This window comes from Lynx canadensis, chromosome B3, assembly GCF_007474595.2.
Source record: "Lynx canadensis isolate LIC74 chromosome B3, mLynCan4.pri.v2, whole genome shotgun sequence".
NCBI classification, from domain to species: Eukaryota; Metazoa; Chordata; class Mammalia; order Carnivora; family Felidae; genus Lynx; species Lynx canadensis.
Genome location: NC_044308.2, coordinates 103755989 through 103781629, shown reverse-complemented (window position 1 = coordinate 103781629; position 25641 = coordinate 103755989). Strand labels below are relative to the sequence as shown.

At 45.5% G+C, this 25641-nt stretch overlaps 1 protein-coding gene across 6 annotated transcripts in view; it reads right to left on the bottom strand.

Moving 5' to 3' along the window:
* The window catches only part of TMEM260 (transmembrane protein 260), a 90490-nt gene continuing 64849 nt past the window's right edge, over positions 1-25641 (bottom strand). Inside the window, exons 16-17 of one of the 6 annotated variants that reach the window (XR_003969563.2) lie at positions 1840-1948; positions 1-153 (exon numbers count right to left, since the gene is read on the bottom strand). Coding sequence is in view for 4 of the 6 variants with exons in the window: in XM_030319181.1 (XP_030175041.1) it covers positions 23841-24095 (255 nt within the window). In the remaining 2 variants the exon portion in view is untranslated. Of the gene's footprint in view, positions 154-1839; positions 1949-17195; positions 17610-21783; positions 24096-25297; positions 25620-25641 lie in introns of those variants that run through there. The other 5 variants (XR_003969562.1, XM_030319187.1, XM_030319181.1 and 2 more) reach the window with 5 other exon arrangements.

Here is a 25641-nt window from a genome sequence, read left to right as displayed (position 1 = left end):
CTTTTACCTGCACTGTATCTGATGTGCGCATTAGCCCCAAGGATAGTGTTGAACAGAATTCACAACTCTCATGCTATGATGAAGGAGTCGGGACCAGAATCCCAGTCTCCTCATGCCCATGACGGGGCACGTTCCCTGTGTCTCAGAGCCACCCTTGAAGAAGCAAAGGCTCAGTGAGTAGACAAGGCCAAACGACGAAGGCTAACATTTACTAAGCACTTGTTATTGTATTATGCAACTTAACATTCACACAATCCTGTAGAGGTAGTTATCAATATTTCCACTTTAGAGATGAGAAAACTGAGGCTCATTGGAAGTCATCACTTGCCTAAGGTCACAAAATTAATAGGTGCCAAAGTCTGGATTCAAATTCTACTGGGCTCCAAACCTCATCCATGTTCGTTATTGGACCCGGAAACTGGCTCTCTGCTATTTAAATAAGAATGAGGTAGTGGTAATGCCTGTGGCTCAGTGGGTTCAGTTGAGGGTTGCTGATCTGATGCAGCGGCCGGCAAAGGGAGGGGCCGATTCACTGCCCGCTCAGGCTTTGTGCTGCTCCGCTTACACCTGTGGCTTTGAACCCACTTCTGGAAGCCGCCTTTCAAGAGGAACACTGCCTTTTAACTCCATGGCCCCAGAGGTCACCACGATGATGGGTGGTATGAACCTGCAGAGACTACTTTTTTTTGGGCGGGGGGTGTGAAGAGATTAGTTGTGTCTAACCCGGACAAGACTGGGGGAGGCCATGAGTTTGGTAAAACATGGAAAGTACTATCAGAAGAGGAGTAATGGATTCACCCAATTTGCTCATGACCGACATATAAGGAAGCAACCTTCAGTTTAGAGAGAAAAGAGTGCTTCCGAATTAGGGAGAAAGTGAAGATCAATTCTTTTTTTCTTTTTTTTTTTTTTTTTTTAGGAAGGAAAGAGCTTGAGATATTTTTTAAATGTTTATAATCTATTTTTAAGAGAGAGAGAGCGAGCGAGCACATGTGGGGGAGGGGCAGAGAAAGAGGGAGACAGGGGATCCAGAACGGGCTCTGCGCTGACAGCAGAAAGCCCAATGTGGGGCTAGAACTCACAAACTGTCATCAGTTCTAAGTTAACAGGGCCTCAGAGGCTACTGCACGCCCCGGCTGGCAGGGGAGGGGTAAAGAGGGCCTTGCAGCCCTACAGCAGCTGGGGAGTCTCTGTTCAGTACCCTGGGAGGTGGTTAGGACAGAGACTCCAGGGTCTGTCTGCGAATGGGGAAGTGCTATGCCATCTCCAAGACCCCCCTTCAGGTCTGGGCTGAGACATCCAAAGGGGGAAGCGGGCTGTAGGAGGGCACAGGGCTCTCACTATACATTTAGCACCTGGTTGTCATCAAGGGGGTCAGATACTACCTCGGGTGGCCCTGAGAACAGACGTAAGGGGGAGGCCCTTCCACTCCCCATATGTTTCTCTGCCCTCATGCAGCCCCTAACCTCCCCTATTAAAGTTCAGATTCCCGAGGGTGGAACAGAAGAGCCTTCAGTAGATGGCCTCAACCTACCATTCCACGTTTTCTCCCCGTTACTCAGCCCTCACTCCTATTTGTGAGGTACACAGACCTACTTATTCCCCAAACACACCACATTCCTTCAAGTCTCCATGCCTTTGCCCATGCTGTTCTCCCTGCTTGAGACACCATAACCTTTCTCAGGCTTGGTGAGCCCCTTATCATCCGGATCTCGCCCTCCTCTGGAAAGCCTGCCATTTCCTTTAAATCTGGGACGGTGCTCTCACACAAACTCCATGGCAGGCCAGGCTCGCCCCAAGGGTAGCATTTCTCGCATCGCAATTGACCCGTTGACCCACCTGTTTCTAGTCCTCAGCTGGAAACTCCTCGGGGGCAAGACTGCCAGGTTTCCACTAAGCGCCCAGCCATAACGGGTCAACCCCACGTTAGTTGTGTGACAAGTGGGTGCTGAAAGAAAACACCGTTTGTTCAGTAAATATGTAAACAAAATATTCATAATTCAAGTCAGTGTATTTAAGTTTAATTGTAGGAGTTCAGAAACGGGTTTGGGAAGAAGACATGGAATCTTCACGGGGGGGTGGGGGAGGTACGTTAGGTAAGTGATGAAGCGGTTGAGAAAGGGAGGGTTGAGGAGAAGGAGTAGAATTAGACTCCAGAGTGGAGAGTCCATCCTGGAGAGAGATGGGAACACCTGCACACGTTGGGTTTGGAGCCCCTGGATCCCTGGCTGAGGACTTTGGGCTTCATCTTACCGGCAGGGCTTGGAAAGAGAAGCGACATCATGACAATGTCATGTGAGGAGGCTGAGTCTGGTGTCTTGCAGGATCACTCGGAGGTGGGGAGGCTGGTTGGGAGCTACAGCAAATCGTACCACATACAGCTTGGATGAGGTGAGGATAATCAAAATGGTGATGCTAGCGTCCTCTGGTAGGGCTGCATTATTGCCTCCATTCTTCACCTGCTCCCCACCCCCATAGCAGAAATACCCATTCACAGCCTTGCCGTGGCCTCATGAGGGCAGAGCATCCCCGCCTCCCCTCTTGACTTTGAGCTTGGCCAAGTGACTTGCTTTCACCTGTGGGATGTTAGCAAATGGGATGTCAGCGAAGGCCAGAAACGTGCTTGTGGGTTGGGCTTTCTCTGTTGGCTTCTGCCATTGCCACGAGAGGAACACACTCTGCTGGGCCCAGAGAGATGAGATACTTTGAAGAACCCGGAACCGAGGCCAGCTGTACCCAACCTAGACCGGCCGAACTCCAATCTAATTACAGATGTGTAAGCAAGAACCGCATCCTTGCTGTCGTGAGCTGCCGCTCATCTCCAGGCCACCCCTCCTCCACTTTCTTTACCTGTTCTCCCCGCCACGTCAGGCACCGCAGTCTCTCAGCTGTGTCCACAATTTCTCTTTGCTAGCTCCTTCTCCTCAGCTCTGAAGCCGGCCCTGTTCTGTCCAATCATTACATTGACGCCTGGCCCTCCTCCAGGAATCGGCCTGTTTCTCCTTCTCAGCCTGATTTCCTGGAGACCTGTCCGTACCAGCTGCTCAACCCCCCTGCCCCACCCCTCCACACTGAAACTGGGTGGGTGCCTCTACCGTCTCCTGAAGCTGCTGTCCTTGGACTGCTTCCTCTCAGTCGTACTTGACCATGGACCACTTCCTCCCTGCCGGGCTCGCCCGCCTTGGTCGTCTGATGCCACACGGACTGCTGCCTCCCAGTCTCCTTCCAGGGCACCACTTTCTCTGCTTTTTTTTTTATGTTCCCTGGGGCTCCTCTTCTTCTGCTACTCTCCGCCCTGCAAGTGGGAGGTCACAGGCACTCCGGAGGCGGCTTCGTGCGCCCTCTATCTGTCCGTGGCCTCCAATCCTCATCTTCAGCCCAGAACTCACTCCTGAGTGCCAGACTCATGAATCCAGATTCCTAACGGAATCCCATTCCTTTATTCAACAAACATCTGACTGAAGACTCCTATCTGCCAGACACTGTTGTAGGTGCTGGATACACAGTAGTGAAAAAAAAACCGACAAAATGCCCTGCCCTCATGGAGCATCTATTTCACTAGAGTAGGGGAAGTCAGACAATAAACAAAGAAGCAAAATAAATAGTATGTTAGAGCCACTGGAAGGCGATGAACAGAGGAGGTATGTCATCTGCCCATGTTTTTAAAGACTCACCCTGGGGCGCCTGGGTGACTCAGTCGGTTGAGTGTCTGACTCATGATCTCAGCTCAGGTCATGATCCCAGGTCATGGGATCGAGCCCACATCAGCCTCTGCACTGAGTGTGGAGCCTGCTTAAGATCCTCTCCCTCTCTCTCTCTCTCCCTCTGCCTCTCTTCCCCACTCACATGCTCTCTCTCTAAACTTTAAAAAAAATTTTTTTTTTTTAAATAGAGGCTCACCCTGGCTGCTGTATTACAAATAAACAGGGGTGGGGTGGGGGTTGGGCAGGCAGAAATGGGGATACTAGTTGGTTTCTATTTTTGAGTGCCCTTAGAGGCACCTCAGACTCAAAACTCCAAAACTGAACTCATTATTTTCCCCAAACTTGCTCTTTCCCTGTGTTCTGCAGACCAGTGAAGGGTACCCGAATCCCTGACTCCAGCCAAAACCTGGAATCCCTGGCCCTTCCCCTCTTATCCAGCCAGTCACCAATCCAGTCCATTCTACAGTCTAAATATACTTCATTCATTCTTTCATTCATTGTTTCACTCATTCACCGAATATTACTGAACACAGAGATGGTTTCAGACAGTATTAGAGAGGTAAATGAACAGATATGATCCCTGACCTCTTGCCCCTTAGAATTTAATGTGGGAAAGAGACGATAAAAACAAAAATGAGCCAATAAATATATGACTGCCTGTCATGACAAGGGCTATAGAGAAAATGAGTTAGTTTCAACAAAGAAAAAAACTGAGAGAACTAGTTTCAATAAAGAAAAAAGGTAGCCCTATGCCTAGTGCTGCCATAGCAAATGACCACAAACTGGGTGGCTGAAAACAAGAGAACAGTATTCTTTCAGTTCTGGAGGCCAGAAGTCAGAAATCAAGATATCAGCTGGGCCATGCTCCCTCTGAAGTCTCTAGGGAAGAATTTTCCCTCATCTCCTCCTAGCTGCTGTGGTTGTTGGCACAATTTCCGCCTCCCATCTTCTCATCGCCTTCTTTCCTCTGTGTCTATCTTTGTGTGACCTCTCCTCTTCTTATAAGGATACCAGTCATTGGATTTAGTCATTGGACGCCTTAATCCGGTATGACCTCATCTTAGTCACATTTACAGAGACCCTATTTCCAAAGAAGGTCACATTCTGAGGTTCCGGGTGGACATGATCATTTGGGAGCCACTCTTCCACCCGGTACAAATGGCAAGATTTTTTCAGGCAGATGGAGCAGTTTTCACACAGGCCCCTCAGGTAGGAAAGGGCTTGGACCATTTGGGACCAGGGAGGCTGAAATGTGAAAGGACTCAGAGGAGGGAGCTTGGAGAGAGAGACAGAGCCGGATCAGGGAAGGAGGAGAAAGAGAGAGAGACAGAGACAGAGGGAGAATGAGACACCAGTGATGCAGAAGAGAAGACTCAAAGGAGCAGAGTCCTTGAGAAGGTGGCCCGCCCAGGATTTCAGGCTGTCATGGGTGTTGGCTTGTGATGGGAGGAGGCCTTGGGAGTGGAGAAAGGGAAGATGGGCACAGACGCAGGTGGGTGTGATGGTGAGGGGCAGAGAAATCCTTTCTAATGGCTTCTATTTTCTCAGCGACATAGGAGACAGCTAAGAGGTGAGGGAAGGGGGCCGGAGGTGAGAGGAGAGAAAGCAGCTGGTTGTGTTGACTGTAAGAGACCAAGCTTCCGAGGATTGTTGGCAGGCTTGCGGTTCTCCAGGGTATGCCCGTTTCCTTCGTGCCCACCGCCACCCAGCTCAGGCCACACCAGCACCTCGCTGTGACCGCAGTCACCTGCAGTCCTCTTCCTCCGGCCCTGCCTCTGCTCCCAGGCGATTCCCTCCAGTGCTACCGCCCTCATCACTCTAAACTCACAGGGCATCACGCCCCAGTTGGAAACACTTCCCACAGTGTCCCCTTGCCTTCAAGATACAATCCAAACTCTTTAATGTGGCTCTTAAGACACCTTACGAGCTGGTCCATTTTGGCCCACAGCTTCATTTCTTGCCACGTCTGCCTCCAATTCTGCACCTCCACCGTCTGCGTCCCTTAAATATGCCATTCCCTCTCTCCCCTCCAAGGCTTTGTACTCGCCATTTCCTGCTTCCTGCGGTACTCTCCCTCCCGACGTGCTGGCCCCCTCCCCTCATCTGTCCGGCTAATTCTCCTCCCATCCCCGAAGCCTGGCCTCCTCCCCAGGCAGCCCTCCCTGACATCCTCTCACATACAGGTGAGGCGGGTAAGTGTTCTGCATAATCCTCTATGCCACCCTTACCATGGCCGTTACCACATTATAATGCAATTGCTTCTTTACTTCTCTTTGGTCCTCACGAAGTTATAAACCCCCTAACGTACCATACCTATGTTTTTCATATTACCTGACATATAGTAGATACTTCAGAAAAACCTGTTAGAAGCACCTGGGTGGCTCAGTCGGTTGAGGGTCCAACTTCGGCTCAGGTCATGATCTCATGGTTGGTGAGTTTGAGCCCCACAGCGGGCTGGCTGCTGTCAGCGCAGAGCCTGCCTCAGATCCTCTGTCTCCCACTCTTGGCCCCTCGCCAGCTTGCACTCTCTCAGAAATAAACATTTTAAAAACCTGGTTAAATAAGTAAATTAATGGAATCATTAAAACAGTTTCTGTCTACGCTGAAGGTCACAAGTAACTCAAAGCTTCAGAGCAGTTGATCTTGCTTCCCCTCCAGGCACAACGCAATTGCACTTTATTTACTTATTTTTTATTTGTTTTTATTTTTTTAATGCTTCTTTATTTATTTCGAGAGAGAAAGCACAAGCAGGGAAGGGGCAGAGACAGGGAGAGATAGAGAATCTTACGCAGGCACCACACCCAGCGTGGAGCTTGACATGGGGCTTGGCTCGATCCTACGACCCTGGGATCATGACCTGAGCTGAAATCAAGAATCAGTCACTTTTCTTTTTTTTCCCCCTTCTCCTCCCCCATGGTCTTCTGTTAAGTTTCTCAGGATCCACATAGGAGTGAAAACATATGGTATCTGTCTTTCTCTGTGTGGCTTATGTCACTTAGCATCACACTCTCCGGTTCCATCCACATTGCTACAAAGGGCCATATTTCATTCTTTCTCATTGCCACGTAGTATTCCATTGTGTATATAAACCACAATTTCTTTATCCATTCATCAGTTGATGGACATTTAGGCTCTTTCCATAATTTGGCTATTGTTGAGAGTGCTGCTATGAACATTGGGGTACAAGTGCCCCTATGCATCAGTACTCCTGTATCCTTCGGGTAAATTCCTAGCAGTGCTATTGCTGGGCCATAGGGTAGATCTATTTTTAATTTTTTGAGGAACCTCCACACTGTTTTCCTGAGTGGCTGCACCACTTTGAATTCCCACCAACAGTGCAAGAGGGTTCCCGTTTCTCCACATCATCTCCAGCATCTATAGTCTCCTGATTTGTTCATTTTAGCCACTCTGACTGGCATGAGAGAGGGAAGGAGGCAAGCCATAAGAGACTCTTAAAAACTGAGAATAAACTGAAGGTTGATGAGGCGGTGGGAGGGAGGGGAAAGTGGGTGATGGGCATTGAGGAGGGCACCTGTTGGGATGAGCACTGGGTGTTGTATGGAAACCAATTTGACAATAAATTTCATATTAAAAAAAAAGAAATCAGTCACTTAACTGACTGAGCCACCCAGGCACCCCTTTTTTGATTTTAGAGAGAGAGTGTGTGCATGAGCAGGGGTAGGGAGAGAGAAAGAGGGAAAGAGAGAGAGAGAGAGAGAGAGAGGGAGAAAGAAAGAATCTCAAGCAGGCCCCATACTTCAGTGTGGAGCCTAATGCAGGGCTCAATCCTATGACCCTGGGATCATGACCTGAGGCAAAATCCAGAGTTTGATACTCAACAGACTGGGTCACCCAGGCGCCCCTGTACTTTATATTGGTGACATCAGGGAACCACACTCTGTGCGGCCATTCAGACTCGGCTGACTGATCAGGCTCTGATTCTCAGGTGGACTTGTGACCGTCCATCTCAAATTACATGAAGCTTTGTGAGGTTTTCCTGGGTCTTTCTGGTCCTATCTGCTTCCTGTCTCTTCTGCAACCCTTGGTGTCTTTCATTCCATTGCAGGTTATGCTTTTCTTTATAAGTGGCCTTCCAGCTTCTGAAAGCCTTGGGATTGTGTATCTATTGTAGTCTCTTGGTCACTTGATTTTGAGTTCCCAGAAATTCTTTTTTTTAAGCTGTTCCTTTCCTGTACATTGTCCCAGTTCTGACACTCGAGGGGCGTTTCCTACTCTGCTTTCCAGCAGCGTCCCAAGGATGGACTTCCACTCACACCCATGTTGTCCTAACATGGCTTCTCAAGTGACAATGCCGAGGGGACGATGCTCTGGGGTCTGTTTTGTGCTTCTTTCCTATGGGCAGGCCCTCTGATCTTTCTCGAAGTATGTTGATTCTATTGCTCCTGTGCGCAGACCCAATTCCTGCAGGTGGCCGTAACTTTACATCTTTAACCCATTCCATTAATGATGTAGCTGTTCCTTCTTTTACTTCTAGTCTTCACAGCAGGAAACTTCCCACCAGCTTCCGTGTCGTTAGTGGGTAAAATCAGCTGCCTCTTGTCCTTCCGCTCCGTGTTCTAGTTATGTACTGATTACCATCGCAGAAAGCAGACACAACACATTGATCTTTGCTAATTCCTCTATTGCTAGGACAGAGGAAATAAAATAATTCCCACCCTCCCCTGCCCTTTTTGTGTTGACATCAGTACCTATAAATTCTTACTGGAAAAATCCTGCATTACTGATTTGTCCATTTCTGAATGCACATTATTTGTATTGAAGAAAAGAAGCTATTTGTTCTTGTGTGTAGTTTGTAAATAAGCTTCTTCAAATAAAAGTACGCTTTCACCTCTGTAATTGTCGGGACTGTAGCAAATACAATGTATTAATGTTCAACACTTACTCCAACTACCTTCTAGAATGCCTTCTGTACTGTAGAAATGCAGTGAGAATGCAGTTGTCATTTCCCAGAGGCCCTTGCAGCTGGAGTTCCAGATGTGAGCATGGCTCAGCCATTCAGATGCACTCCATGGGATTTGGAAGGCAGGAGGAAGAGATAGCCCTCGTTTCTGCACTTTGCTGGCAAGCACAGTCAGGCACATTTAGCTCCCCTGTGTCTGATCACTAGCTTTGCGAGTGTTGAAAGCAGTGGTGGGATGGCCACTTGCTGGCATGATTTCCAGGGGGCACTTGGGTGGTTCTGGCTGTAGCAGGGGCAAGGACCTCCTGACCACGGTGGCTTCCTGAAGATGACAGTGATGTTGAGGTTCTGGAGTGGAAGACAAGAGCCGTAGCTTCCAATTTTAACAGAGAGCTTCCTTGTTATAGAAGGGTATAGCTCTGATGGTGGTCAGGTTCTGCAGAGCAGTGCTGAGGTCATTCTGGAAGGTTAAACTTGGAACCTGTCTCCTCAGTCCTTCCTGCGATCCTAAGAGCCATTTAGTGCCTTGTAACAGTCCCTTTCTAGTTTCCCTAGCTGGCACAGGTTCTGTCCTTTGTAACAGGAGCCTGACTGATATACCACAGGAGTACTTATTTGCAATATTAAATATAGTTTCTGATTAGAAAGATCTGATGGCAAGAGAAGCAGCTGAGAGGGAAAATTTAGGCATTTATTAACATCTGCAACTATATAGGAGCCAAATCAGGACACTTGCCATTTTGGGCACGCATGCGACTTTCTGCGACAGCAACACCTATAGGATCTGGGGGCATGGGTGTGAGGCAGAACCCTGGAGACCCTAAGTCTCACATTAACTTGAACCTATCCTAAAACTCAGCCCTAAATCCATAAGCCTGCAGGTCAGATTCTTCTGCCACAGCCTTTTCAATGATGAATGTCCCCTCCCCATTCTCTCCCTGTTGTCTCTCTTTCCTTGCCTCCCCTCCTGCAGGAGTCCTTCACTACCATCTATTCCCACAACATACATGCGTGCGAGACACCCAGACACCAGGGGGAGGAGTCCATTTGTAAAGAAACCTTGTGATACAAACAACACACAGAAGTTTCAAGGGAGACATGAGAACAAGATCTGCAGTCGACCACATGCCTGGGAGAAAGCGCTATTATCCCTATGTGAAAAGCACAAACAGGGGGCGTCTGGGTGGCTCAGTCGGTTGGGCTTCCAACTCTTGATTTTGGCTCAGGTCGTGATCTCATCGCTCCTGAGTTCGAGCCCTGCTTCGGGCTCTGCGCTAATAGCACAGAGCCTGCTTGGGATTCTCTGTCCACAACACCCCCCCCCCCACCCCGCCCCTCTCTTAACACTAAAGAAATTAAACATTAAAAACAAAAGCACAAGAAGGGGAAAGTGGTTCACGTGGCAGGGGGAGAGGCTGTCCACAAGAACGGGTCTAGGAAAGGGCAAGTCTCTTCTCTTCTGTAAGTGTGGGTTCCATTTCACTACAAGTTTCATATCAGGCAATACTTGCTCAAGGTGCACAACTGACAGCTCAAAACGACACAGCGTGTCTCCTGACACCCTTGAGCCCGCGCTCCTGGCTCCCCACCCAGAGGCTACCTCTCTGGCGAGTGCCCAGCGCATTTTCCCCGTGGGGTGCCTCTGCTTCGGGGGTTGCGTGGAAGCCTCCGAACTGGTGGGGAAGCGCTCCAGAGGGGGACGAGGTGTCTGCGGTGGGGGACCAGGATTCCAGACGCCCCTCCCCCCCGCCCTCGGCAGTGCCTGGCCACGGGTCAGATCATGCACGTGGGCAGGATACCAGTGGCTGCCCAGTCCCGGTCGCCCCTCAGGAGACGGCTGATTTGCGGGCAGGAGGTGGGCGCACGCCTTTCCTTTCCTTTCCCTTATCCAAACAGGGAACGCCGTTGCCCGTTAGTTTCATTACGCTGTGCTCCGCCCCCTCCCCCCAGCTTTCCCTTCAGGTTACAGGGCTTGTGGCAGGTGTCTGTTTATGTATGTCATGTTGTTGTTCTTTGGGGTCCAAATACGTGCATCTGAGGCCGAAGACTGTTTGCTTTGTAACCTAAGCGGGCCTGCCAAACAAGCCTCTGCCTCGATCGTGGAAAGTCGCCCTATTCGGCATTTACACACGACAAATTTGTGCCAGTTATCGCAGGTATTGAGAACGGGAGACAAGAAGAGACAGGGAACCTGAGTAATCCTTTGGCAAGTCTGAGTGTGACACAAGATTCTGTTCCTTCTTAGCCATTCTGTGCCTCGTTCCTGATCATTTTGGGGTCTGCTCTGTCTCTTGCTATGAGAATTAGCATCAGCAGCTTTCAGAATGACTTACCAGTTAACCCCTCCAGAAATCTTAAGACATTATTCTTTTCTTCTCCAAATTTCCCATCCCTAAGCCTTCTAATTCTCCTTCAAATTTCCATCTGTAAAGTTAATACAATCCAATAAGAAAATAATGTGCTCTTGAGACGTTGACATGCTCAGAGCCATTTTATCCTGCCCTAAAGCCTGGAAAGTTTGAATTTTCCTTAGGATAAAAAAGTAAGAAATAATAGAATAATTCACTGTACTGTAACAATTAAATCCAGCAATTTAACATTGCGCATTGGTAAATATAATGCTCGTAACAACCAAAAGTCTCCCATGTATTGACAGACAAAAACAAAGTTATAAATCTAAACCTCCTATTCCGAACCACATTCCTAAATGTAAATAAGCATCCAAGCATGTTGCTACATATCTTTACAGAAGCAATTACAAACAAGCCTTATCAGTCGCTAAGTCACCAATGCACACAACGCTTATCTGCTATGCCCTCTACTGGATAGAGTACACAAGACAAGTCGCATTATTTCCAATTAATTTTTGGCATGATCACACTGCATCTGCTTTAGGAATGCAAGGCGTGAAATTTATAGTAGCAGGTTTAATATTCCAACCAGCCAAAATTATTTCGCTACAAGGACTTACCTTTGGTGGAATATTTGGGGTTGGATTTTTTTTTTTTTAAATGCATAGCTTGCTTCTCCCCTTCTTGCAACCCACTGTCCAAACTCTCAAGCTGTCACCAAACTCAGTACGTGGCAGGAATAATTTCATGCTGAGTAAAATGTGTTTAATTTCACATCCTGTAAGAATAATTACTTAGCATAATGCCACTTAAAATGTATTTCTATCTGCAAATGCTAATGAAGCTACAAAAACCTGAATCATCTTCGGAAAGAATTAGGGTATTAAGGGGGCTTCTCCTTCACTCCCTCTTCTCCTGTAGTGACTGCCTGAAGAGAGAAACCGGGACCACAGGAATAATCCGAGACTAGATCCTGCTGTCTTTAAACTGGGTGTGAGTCCAGTGGCTTGCGGGGAATTTAATCCCACAGACCTCTGCTGAGCCTCCCTAAGATGCTGGAAACAGAGCCAAAGGCTCCCTGGAGATACCCAGTCCTCACCCAGGTCCCACTGGATAGGCACCAGCAGGTAGCTGAGGCCCAGCGCCAACAAGGACCACCTACCCTGATGGCAGGGCTGGGGGCAGGCCTGTGGCCTTTGGCCTTAAGGAACTTGTCTCTTGATCATTGGTGTGCCCAAGAAGTGTAGACCACTGTTCTAACTACTGCTCATCTTGAGGCTGAAAGCGGTCAACAAAGAACAACAAGGAGCAAGTGGAAATAGGAGTACTTTGCCTTTAAAGAAGTTAAAAAAAGAAAAACAAACAACCTTTTTATTTTGCAATAATTTTAGGATTACAGAAAAGTTGCAAAACTAGTTCAGGGAGCTTGGGGCGCCTGGGTGGCTCAGTCTGTTAGGCAGCTGACTCTTGACTTCGGTTCAGGTCATGATCTCACAGTTCGTGAGTTTGAGCCCCAAGTCGGGATTCTCTGTCTCTCCTTCTCTCTCTGTCCCTCCCCTGCTGGTGCGCGCGCGCTCTTTCTCTCAAAATAAATCAACTTAAAAAAAAATAGTGCAGGAAGCTCTTGAATACCCTTCACCCAGCTTCACCTAATAGAAGATCTTACTGACCACAGTACAATGATCAAGACCTAGAAACTGTCAGTACAATGCTGTTAACTACACTACAGACTTCAATGCGAATTTCACCGATGTTTCCACTAATATCTTTCTTCGGTTCTAGGACCCGAGCCAGGATCCCACATTGCCTTTAGTTGTCATATCTCCTCAGTCTCCTTTAATCTGAGACACTCTGTCCTTCCTTGCCTTTCATGACTTTGATACTTTTGAAGAGTATTGGTGGAGTGTCCCTCAGTCTGGTTTTGTGTGATGTTTTCTCACAGTGAAACTGTGGTCACACATCCTGGGCGAGAGTATGACAGAAGTGCTGATTCCTTCTTACTGCTCTGTAGAAGTGGGACCCGCTCCCTTCCTGCAGGGAAGTTCAAGGAGGCAGTGTGTGGAGGGCCTCAAGGAGTCGGTGCGCCTCTAGAACCTGAGTGGTGAGTCTCAGGAGAGTTAGGCACTGAGCCTAAGAGCACCTGACAGGCTTCTCTTACCCGCCTCTTCCTTTCTCTGTTACTATGAATGGTGATGGGAGACGTGAGAACATTTCCTTGCTATAGGAAGGCAGCACCAGTGTTTTTAAGTAATCTCTACGCCCAGTGTGGGCCTTGAACTCACAACCCTGAGATCAAGAGTTGAATGCTCTACTGACTGTGAGCCAGCCAGACACCCCAGCACTAGTGTTCATTTAATCCGGTGCCAATGAGATCTGCAGAAGGACAAGGGGCAGCCAGGGAAGGCAGAGTATGGTGGCTGGTGGTGGGAAAAGGTGGTGTGGGAAGAGGACCACATGGCGGTGGGTCCAGTGCCCCCTTTTGTGGACTCAGCAGGGCTCTAGATAACTTGAGAATGAGATGCAGACATCTCTGTGGGTGGGAACTTGTTCATTTGTATGGAGGGAGTGGTGGTAAAGTTTCCAATCAGCATTTGTAACAGTGAAAAAACAGGTTTGATATCCTCAGGGGGTTAAAGAGTAGTAGTGGTGGCAAAAAAGGACCTTTGGGCAGATTTTTAAGACTCGCACTTTGGCTTTCTCCCCCTCTGGAAATGGAGGCTCCACAGGGGACAGGCCCTTGTCTGTCTGGTCCCCCTCTCCCTCTGAAAACCCAGTACACGGGCCTGGCACCTTGTAGGAACTCAAAAAATGTTTTTTCCTTTTTGTTAAGTATTTATTTGTTTATTTACTTTGAGAGAGAACGCATGAATGGGGTAGGGGCAGAAAGAGAGGGAGAAAGAATTCCAAACAGGCTCTGAGCTGATAGCACAGAACCTGACGTGGGGCTTGAACTTATGGACTGCAAGGTCGTGACCTCAGCTGAGATCAAGAGTTGAATGTTTCACCGACTGAGCCACCCAGGCACCCCCCAAAATATTTTTTTTATTAAATGAATTCATTCATTCATTCATTCTTAGGAGAGAGAGAGCAGTGTGAGCCAGGGAGAGGGGCAGAGAGATTGAATCTTAAGCAGGCTCCACACTCAGCCAGGAGCCCAACTTGGGGCTCAATCCCATGACCCTGGAATCATGACCTGAGGCAAAATCAAGAGTCGGACACCTAACTGACTGTGTCACCCAGGCGCCCCAAACGAATTAAAAAAAAATAAGCGAGTGGATGTAGTACTCAGGCACTCCAGTCATCCCCACTGGGAAATCTATGACTTTGTCCCAAGCATGGTTTTGAAAGCCTAGCACAGGTCCTGAGATGAGGACTCCAAGCTTTCTGCCCCATGTCAGTCCTCTAAGTGCTGTGAGAAGCTGTGTTGGGAGGAGACTACTCTTTGAGAGGTCTCTGGGACCGACAGACTCCACACTGTTTGGGGGAAGGTAGAAACAGATCAAATGTATAGATGGCAACATGTAACTTTGGAGACAGAAGGCAAATGGTAGTAGTTGAAGCTTCCTTCCTGGTGGACCATGCTCTGGGGAAGCCAGTAGGAAGAGGGAAGGACCATTGTGGCACTGGGCTCACACGGGATGGATCACACTTGTGTGTGTGCACACACACGTTCACATTGAGACGTTTCCCTTACCGATGAGACTGATTTCATTTCTTCATCTGCTCAGGGTTTCTTGGTTACTTTCTTTTAATTTCCAGTCTTCCATATAAGTTAAATAGCACATTATTTATAATTATCGTTGCAATTTAAATTGAATTGTCTATTTCATGCTTTCCAGATGCATATTTAGGGAGGACTTTTTTAAAAATTTCTTTTTAATGTTTATTTATTCTTGAGAGAGAGGCAGAGCATGAGCGGGGGAGGGGCAGACAGAGAGAGAGAGAGAGAGAGATTGAGAGAGAGATACAGAATCTGAAGCAGGCTCCAGGCTCTGAGCTGTCAGCACAGAGCCCGATGGGGGCTCAAACTCACGAACTGCAAGCTCATGACCTGAGCTGAAGTTGGATGCTTAACCGACTGAGGCGCCCAGTGCCCCTAGCGAGGACTTTTTCAAACATACAAGAGAGAAGCAAAGCAGAAGGAGGCTCGTTACTCATTTTACTCAGGTGTATAAAATGGATGAGAGCTGGTGTTACCGGCATGTTAATGAAAGCAACTGGCATTGTGAATAGTTGCTACGTGCCAGGTACTCTTCAAAGCACTTTATACATACCAACCCACTTCATCCTTGCAGACATATCATCAGGTGAATCTGTTATATCACCCACTGTACAGGGTGTATATACCCACTGTATATACCCAGGTTATATCCCCACTGTACGGAAAAGGAAATTAAGGTACAGAGACACTTGCTCCAAGCCATCCAGCTAATGAATGGTAAAGCTGGGAGTCCAGCTCTGAACATGGTACTGTCCAGTGCTTCTAGTGCAACCCAGAAAAGGCCTGTGCTTTCTGGAACAGCCTGTAACCTGGGAAAGTGAATGGAAGACTTGGGAAGGACTCCGTTTCTATTCTCTGCTCTTTCGGGGACAAAATGAGCCCAGCAGGCACACATCCTTACGTGTGCTTCTTCGTGCAGGCAGTCAGGACCCGAGCCGCCCTTCCCTCACTGGGAGGCCGTGGGGCGTTCCTGCAGGAGACTAAGTGCGGTTACGGGGACCTTCAGGGATGAGACGAGGGTTTTTGTGAAGGTATTTATCTAATCCTGTGACAATCCTGCACTCTAATAAAAAAGGAAGATAGAATCTCCATCCTTACCAAAATTTCATGAAATTGCTTTAAAGCAAAGTTCTGGTTTTGTTTGATTCTTGTATAGGTCACACATTTTGCTTTTTTCACAAGTTACCTTGTATTAGCTCATAGTATTCAACAGATTTAGGTTCTGTGGATCAACTCACTGTTCAGAACGCACACGCAAAAGGAGAAAAGTAAGGTCACATAAATGCTAACCCTGTGAAATAGGTCGCCTTTGTCAAACGCCCAGGGGGCACGCAGCGTGGTTCGGGTGGTCTCTGTCTCATGGGTTACACCAAACTTCCTCGCCTCCCAAAGAGGAAGGGCCAAACTACTTTCAACTCTCACAACTCAGTGCAGGAAATTTAGGTGATTTCAGATCACTGAAGCCATTCAGTGGATACTAATTGGAATTAGTTGTTTTGTCAACAACAGTCATAGTTACTGATATGACTATTACTATTGTTATAGAGTTTTACAAATCATATATAGTCAAGAGCCAAATTTGGAAGAAATCACCATTACCTAAACACTGAATTGGTAACGTTCACAATTAGAAAACGAGACCTTTAGGTCTTCAAAGAGGAATCTGCCTTTCTGGACACTTAAAAATATTTAATAGAGTGGCTGAACCAAACAGGATAATCATGGACACTGGCTCCCGATGGCCTTGGTTTCTAGGGAGAAGAGTCTGATTCGCAATCAGTGAACATTCCAGGGGAGCTGGGACATATTTCCTTCTGTAACACACAGAAATACTATTATGTTTTGAATCCTGCTTCGGAGGGGTAAGGAATATATAGATAAATGCGACATTTTTTCAATTGGAGTTTCCAGTAGCTGATTCAGCTGGAAGGTAATTTATGCTAACAACTTCCAAGATTTTAAAGCGAATTTTTCTTAACACACGAAAACCTTTTCATTTCGGTGTATGTTCCTAAGTCCAGAATGGGTAAGGAAATCCTCTGTCAGAGACCAGGGATACATACAACTGACTCTGTTTAAAAGGGAAGGGGAAGAAAAGAAATTACATCCCAGAGGCCTGGAGAAGGGGAAGAAAGGAACTCAGCGGATGGCTTTTAAACCGTGTCCTACAACACAGTTCTCGGTTTTACACACCATTTGCCTCTAGAAAAGTTTATCGTAATTTTAATAGGGCCACATCATTTGGGGACTTTAATGTGACACACAGTTGACAGTGTAATGCAGCGGTTTTAGTGGACTGTGATGGAAAAAGGGGAAAGTACACCAGATTGAGCGCAAAAGCTCATGTTCTCGTCCCAGCCCTGCCATGACCTAGCTGTGTGACATAAAGCAAGTCTCTTAGTGCAGGCGTCACTTTTCTCATTCATTAAACTAGATTACTTGTGCTAGTTATACTAGATGATCCCTTATTAGCTTTTTGGCATTAACGGTCAATGAAGTTGGGTAAATTCTCCACGGCCAGTGGCTCTCCAATTTATTCTTTACTGTGATCCAAAACGAGAAGTACCTTTTCTATTATGACCCAGTTCACATACATGTATAGATTTATATATAAAGGTCTTACACACACACGCACACGGATATATAGTATGATATATGTGTTATACATGTAACCACATACACATGTATAGGAAATGAAACTGAAAGTTTCATCAAAGAATACCCTTGTCCCCTCAGATGCATCTTGATATTTTTATTCTATTTCATGAAGAAAGAGATGGTCAATTTCCACTAACTTGACTTCATGACCCAGGATGACAATCACCATGACTAGGCACAGTCCTGCACTGTGAGGAACAGCCTCAAGGCGAATGCAAGGTGACCGCGTAGGCTAGTGGTGAGAATGCTGACCACTGAAAGGAAATATAAAAACAGTGTAGATACCAGTCCACATATTGAAGGAATGTATTCTAATTTTAGTAAAAAAAAGTTGGGGCGCCTGGGTGGCGCAGTCGGTTAAGCGTCCGACTTCAGCCAGGTCACGATCTCGCGGTCCTGGGAGTTCGAGCCCCGCGTCAGGCTCTGGGCTGATGGCCCAGAGCCTGGAGCCTGTTTCCGATTCTGTGTCTCCCTCTCTCTCTGCCCCTCCCCCGTTCATGCTCTGTCTCTCTCTGTCCCAAAAATAAATAAAAAACGTTTAAAAAAAAAAAAAAAGTTGTGACACACTAAATAAAAACAACCACTAAGTACAAGTACTCTCCATCAGTGAACTTTCCTGTTTTTTAAGTAATTAAAAAACATTTTTTTTAATGTTTATTTTTGAGAGGGTGGGGGAGGGGCAGAGAGAGGGAGACACAGAATCTGAAGCAGGGTCCAGGCTCTGAGCTGTCAGCACAGAGCCCGACGTGGGGCTCGAACTCACAGACTGTGAGATCATGCATGACCTGAGCCGAAGTTGGACGCTTAACCGACTGAGCCACCCCAGGCACCCCTTAGGTATTTTTTTTTAAGTTTACTTATTTATTTCTTTTGAGAGAGAGCAAGTACATGCGGGGGAGGGCTGAGAGAGAGAGACAGAGAGAGACAGAGATTGAGAGAGGACCCCAAGCAGGCTCAACACTAACAGCGCAGAGCCCGATGTGGAGCTCAAACTCACGAACCGTGAGATCATGACCTGAGTCGAAAACAAGAGTGTGACGCTTAACCGACTGAGCCACCCAGAGCGCCCTGAACTTTCTTGTTTTTAAGTGATGCATAATTGAACTTTCAGTTTTCAATCTTTTTTTCCCCAATTATTTATTTTTTTATTTGAGAGAGAGAGAAAAAGAGAGCGAGCTCAAGCAGGGGAGAGGGGCAGAGGGAAGAGTGAGAGAGAATCCCAAGCAGGCTCCGCACTGTCAGCAAGGAGCCCAGCACGGGGCTCAATGTCAACAACAGTGAGATCATGACCTGAGCTGAATCAAGAGTCGGCAGCTTAACTGACTGAGCCACCCAAACGCCCCTTCATTCTTTTATAGACAAAACTTCTTGAAACTTTCTCTCACCTGTTAGACTGGTTAACTCTTAAATCAAAGGAAACCTAGTGCTTTGATCAATGAATCATCTTCCATTTATAAACAATTCCTTTTAGCGTTTCCATAGCTTTTGCTAGAGTATTTTAAAAGAGCCCTTGTTTCTTATATATTAACTTTTAAAAGCACTGTTAATAATAATACAATAATATAATGCTTCCCTTCTATTTTCGGAATCTATTTTGAGGGAAGATACCATAAGAAGATTCTAGTCCTTGTGTCTTTTACCCTGTCTTCACATCCTAGATCACCCTCTGTTGGAGTTTTTGAGTTCACGTCTTGGCATGCCAGGGTATCATTGGGATTTCTGTCACGATGCTCATGAATCTAGGGTACCAGGTGACACCTGTAGGTCCCATCACACCATAAGCCAATGATGAGAAAACTGGGTCTCATTTCCCAAGCAGTGTTCCCCTTTTGGCTTTCATCGCTCACACTTTCCCATACAAGCAACCCCCACAGGTATTAAGGGTATTTTCAGTGGTTCAACCACCTAGGGAATATTTCATTTAGGTGAGAAAAATCTCAAAATGTCTTCTTTTTTAGAAGGTTACATGCAAAACAACCCCTTTTAAGGTAACACTTCTAAACACAAGATGATTACGGTGTGCATATTTTTAAAAACAGGATATAATGTCCATTTATTAGCTTATAATCTGTACATAATACAAAAATAACTGATCGATATAAAGATTATACTCCATCTCTTGGACTTCTTTCGCCTGATACTACTTACACAGATTTACAACAAATTATAAACAACGGAAATTATGAAAGGGTTAAATCTCAGATTTCGATTTCTATTGATTGTTACAATGTTATTTAACACTATCCTCCCCTAATGGCAAGTAAGTACAGGACTGGAGAATACTGGGCCGCTCCAGAAGCTGGATCACTGGGATGGACACCATCCTCTGTGTTCCATCCGTCTTGTGAAACTTTCTCAACCTTATCAACTCAACTTTTCTAACATCATCACAGTACCTATGTTATTGAAAATTAACCCCAACCATTCATGCTTTGGATCTGCACAAAAGATCCAGATAACTCCACGTATAGGTCAGTAATTGTAGGCTTCCTGTCTATAGTTTTAGCACCTCTACCCACCTCTCCCCCTGCCGTTTTTCTTTTTGCAATATGACATAAGCTAACCTTCCCAGTACATATAATTTCTACCAGATATACATTACATTGTTGAAGAGCAATCAGAATTTTTTTCAGAAGAATCCCTTTCTCAAGATATATTCCTATTAGTTTGCTTTCCTATATCCAGGTAAGCACGTTGTGTTATTCCTGAGGCTTTTTTTTTTTATACCATCCTATGCTGATCCAAATCAAACAGACCTTTAGAGGGTACTGACAATGACGTCTTCATTAAATATGATCGCTGCTAAAGCTTTAGCTCCGTGTTTGCTCTGTAATGCTGTGCCAAGATATGGCCTTTAGATGTTCCCAGAATCCCTGGAAACGTGACTTATTTGTTTGTGAGCACAAGCTTTAGAGTGATTTTTGTAGCCACAACAAAATATGAGGATGAATCTTTCACTGGGCTGGAAATTTTGTCTTTACCCAACCACTGGGCTTGGAGCCACTTAGAAGAAGAGGACTACTCTACATTGGTGCAACTGTAAAACATAGCAGCATTAAAACAGAGCAAAAGAATTTGCTCTAACTGCGAATTTTCATTTCTTCTGAATATTAAAAGTATTAACATTTCTAAATTCCAATGGCTATTGGTGGGAACTGTAAGGAAGGCCTCACATTGTTTAACTTTTAAAATACAAATTTAAAAAGCTGGTCTTCATATCCTAGCCTGATGACTTAAAGAAATCAGCAGAGTATCAAAAAATAACCCTAACACTCAAAATGGGCTTTGTTTAGGTATCATAAAGGCTAAGTCAACATAGTGGTTCTACCCTAGGAAGATGGCCAGAGATAACATTTCACAATTTCTACTAGAAGATCTCAAGAAAGCATACTAGTAATTGATGCCCTTCCAGTTTGGCTTTATTTTGAGTAATAGGACAAAAGCACTTAAAAAAAAAAAAAATGAGACCTCTGAAGAAAGCAAAGGAAAGAGGAAAGTCAAAAGTAAGAACCAAGCACAGCTCCCATCAGTGGGAATGCGGCTGGGGGGCTTTGTCAGAGGGCTCGGAGCCACAGTCCCCTTCCCTGCTTGCCTCCCGTGTGCGCCAGCCTCCGCGCCAGGCAGGAGGGCACGGCAGCGCGAGGAGAGGCAGACAGTTTTGCCGGCTCCCACTTGCTCTTCAGGCCAAAGTCCGGGCAGAAGTTGGCCTTGTGGGGTTCCTGTCGCCCTGCCAACCCGTGGCACTCCAGGGACATTGCTAGGAGAATCCTGGCCAAATCCTGCATGAGAAGTCACCTCCTTCACATTGTCTTCCATGTCGGGGGGTTAGACTAAAAGAGACCCCTTCTGTCAGGTTTTATGGTGTTTGTGCACCAGCCGGGGAAAAGTATGAGAGAGAAAAAGAAAGCAACTTGTTTAACCTCGCACAAGAGAAAGGAGAGAATTCTTCAAAATAGTTGATCTGGGAATGAAGCCCAACCTCCCCAAATCTCGGTTCAGTTTGCTATTTTTTCATTTACTGTTGGTTTTTAACAATTTAAATAATTATCACCCTATCTACTTGGGGCCATCATATCATTGCTTTCTCAAAGAGAGAGTGGTCCAAAGCCATTGTTGCCCAAGTACCGTCCAGAATAAATCTATGCACCATTTGACAACAGTCAGCACACAAAGCATATTCAGACGTATATATGTAGCACCACAGTACAGACACAAATAAGGACATCTTCTTGAAGAGACTTATTTGCCATTCTTAAGGCCACGAACAGGAAATACTACTTTGAATGAGGTTCTTCTGACACCATGTGTATATAGATGCCCAAATGCATTTTCACATCCACCTGTATAGAGATGTTCAGAAACAAACACGATCATCTCACACATGCACGCGATCTCTTTGCTGAACCAATAAAAACAATGCACGTCCAGGAAATGTTTATTCGAATTTTATTGTACCTTTCGTAAGCAAAGTGGAAATCATAATCTCACATGATTTCTTTCAAATGGATAAACTTAGACAATTTATCAATGCCTCCTTAAATTTTTACACCACACTGAACTCCAACAGGTTTTTGTTTTAAGGTAAACCAGGTTTTCGGTTCTTCCCCGTGGAGAAGTTACTTTCAAGTCAGTGAAAGTTCTTGGCCCATGATTAAAAGTCTTTGCCAATTAGCACTCAACAACTCCAATTCATTTTTTTCTGGTTCAAGATGAGTAGGAGCCTAATAAGGCTGTGATAAAAGGGCAAAAGGCACTGAGAGCCAAAAGCGGATTAATGAGCTCCTCCGTTTATTTGTCTTCCTAACAGCTGAACTGTTACAACTATTGACACTCTTCAAAAGGTTCCGCTCTGAACCCTGTCCAGGCACTGCAGGCTCCAATGGACATCTTCAAATCCAGAGAATGGAGGGGCAAGAGCTTCCCCTGTGTGATGCCAAAACCAACAAAGCCCCATGGATCAGGTAATGAAACTTCAGCTTTTCCCCCTTTGAGATTTATTTACTGGCAGCTGACAAGGGGCAAATTCAGCTCGAATTGTGCAGTCAAGGCCCTGTCAAGCTTTGAGAGGCACCCTTGTCTTGAAGCACCTTCATGACTGGCATTTCACTCAAAAGCCCTCGGCGCTGGTCCTTAACAGCTTATGACATCACAAAGGACACTCCAGACAGATGCCTACATGGCATCCTGCAGCATTTTAAAAGAGAATTAGTGGTTTTAATTATGGTCGTAGTATGAAAGGGAACCATGCAAGCTCCACAGGAGACCTTTGATCAGACCCTTTTGCTAGTACAATGCCACGGAACTGTGACTATTCCTGGTAAGGGGCCTTTTCTTGCTGAATGACTCACCAGTGATCTTTGAATGCAGACAAGCTTCTAGCCCTCCCTCTTCATTAGTGAGCATTTCTATACAGGGGCCTATATAGCGCTTGGAGTCTAGGAGCTATACAATTGGGGGGAAAAGAATCCCTACAGATTCTGGCCTCTACTTAGGAAGTGCTGAAGGACTCGGAGTGACTTTATTCATTAAAACAGGTTGCTATTAATTAACTGTCATAATAAAATAAAGAACTATTATTTGCATTTCTTACTATGTTCTCTTTAGTAATATGTATAAAAGATGCTTGTAACAGAAATGAATTTATTGAACAACTTCCCTCATCCCCCCCCCACTGCCCCCCAATCCCCCCCTTTTTTTTTTTTTTTTTTTTTTTTTTGCATTTTGGCCACAGGAGCTTACTAATTATTGGGCCCGGATTTATGAATCCAAATAGAAGTAAAACATAAATATAAAATTAAGCAAGGAACTACAAAATTCTTTTTATTTGCCACTTTATGCAACTGAGAGAAAGCAAACAACAGATTAGCTTTATTTTTTGATGATTTCAGAGAATCATCAAAGACAATAAAACCCCAACTTTTTTCAAAATATCACTGGGTTGGTGTTTAGCTTGAAGTGTGAGATTATGTAATAACCAGAGCTACTCAAAAAAAAAAAAAGTATTTTAACTTGAAGAAGAGCAAGATTCACTCTCAAAAAAAAAATCGCTTTTTGGGAAACAGAAAATGTGTCTTTGGTCTGGTATGAATGTTTCAAGAATTTAACCTCAGAACGGATCCCAGTAAAAGGGCCCTTAAAAAGATCCGCAATCGATATTTAAAGTATATGAAAATAACCCATTCTCTGCTAGCATCCAATCAAGCAAAGTCATTAGGTGAAAGACGGAGGAAGTAGGAAGGTTTTTCTGAAAGATTCTCACTGAAATGCTAATTTGGTAACACTGGATAAACAGAATTTGCATAGGGAGCACATGGCAGTAAGGAGCACAGTATACTGAACAGTATACTGCCCTACCACGTTGCTGATATCTGGGAACTGACTCGGTCTTCGAGTTTTGTGTACAACTTCTTTTCTTGGAGGAAAAACTTTTGGACTTTGGAATTTTGGAAGCGGGAGGATGAGCAGGTTTTTCACATTCTGCTGCCTCAGACATTTTTCTTATTCCTCAGACTCTGCAGTTCTTTTCTCAGGTGCTTTAGAGCAACTAAAATATCAGGCAGCTGTGGATCATTCCGTGCTTTCTGAGTGTAGAGACGGAAATGTCTGATGGTTTCCGATAACAAGACTTCAGGGTCTGAGTCTCCTGCCCGAAGGCGTAACATCCGCTCACAGGCGATGGCATAGTTCTTGTGCCAGTTCACCGGGTGCTCCTTTCGTAAATAGACAATCTCCTTATAGAGCTGAAAAACGGCAAAAATGTTGGTATTCCATTGTTATCCCTTGACTTTTTTTTCAAAAACCAGAAAACACAGAGGAATTAATAACACAAGGAAAAAAAATCCAAGCGGCCGATAGTCAAAATCTAATCATTGCTAGGCCATGCAGAAAATGCAAGAATGTTACTGTAATTATGACAGTGGCAGGAGGCAAATGTACTTCATCTAAAACTGCTTCTGGGGTTTTCAGATGTGCAGAGGGAACCTAAGACACACGGTGTCAGGACATAATGCTCTTCCTCCAGAAAGATGTTCTGGGAAAGGGATTTAGTTCTAATTCACGGAAAGCTATTTACTCAACAGGCAGAAAGGTTGAAACTCTAAATTTAGCTGTTAGAGGAAAAAAAAAATAGCTTTCTTTAGAAAACTGCATGGAAAAAGAACTTGAAGGAATTTAAATTTTGACCCTCATTTTCACATAGATTTCTCTCTACATTAAAAACAACAGTAATAACAATAGCAACAATAAAACAGCTCACACAAATCCGTCATCGAATAGGCTGGGCGTAACAGAATTTAAGAGATGTCCTCACGGCGAGATGCTCTTTGGAGCACCCTATAATTATAATTTTAATAGTTAACACTTTGCCCACAGGAATCAGGAATTTTGTTTTTCCAACATCAGAGATAGCATTAATCGGACAGAGCTGGAATCTTTGGTATTGAGTTTTCCAGGGAGAAACATCAAAATTCAACAAATGAAAGAAACAAATCTGCACAACGGAATATTAGACTTGCTTATTTGGAAATTTCACAGCCTTTCTGAGGGCTGTCAGATTGGACTTGGATGTACAGGAACTTGAGGTCAGCAGCAGACTCAACGCGCAGAACAAGCAATGATGCTTTTCTACAGGGACAAGGGGTTTTGCAGTTAGAACTGTATTCATCACATCATTCAGCTGAAAGGAACCCAACAGATCATCTATTGGCCCGACTTCTACTCCACGGCAGATAAATGCATATGTCATCTTGGTATTTACTAACCTTTAGTCTCCAAGCTGGCCTTTTTTTTTTTTTTTTTTAAGTTTATTATTTTAAGAGGGAGAGAGAGTGAGAGCGAGGGAGGGGCAGAGAGAGGGAGACAGAGAAGCCTAAAGTCTCCGTGCCGTCAGTGCAAAGCCTGGCTCATAGCTCAAACTCACCAACCGTGAGGTCATGACCTGAGCTGGTATCAAGTCGGACGCTTAACGGACTGAGCCACCCAGGTGCCCCCAAGCTGGCTTTTAAAGCAGTTGGCTCATGCGCTTCTTTCACTCCGTAACAAAGGAAACAGTCACCTCGCACTTGCTTGTACGTGGAAAGTGTGACGCTATCTTCCACTCTTCCATTCTCTTGGTCAGTTATCCAATGTTTCCCTGTCTTTCCTCAGGTTTGTTTTTTTTTTTCCTCTGTCTGCTGCTTCTTTTTCCAAGCCTTGCTGACAGGCACAAAGCAGGCACCCAGGAACTGTTCAGAAAACGGTTCGGCTTTCAGAATCCCACCTGGGTTCTGGAGTTCAACACAGAGGCCA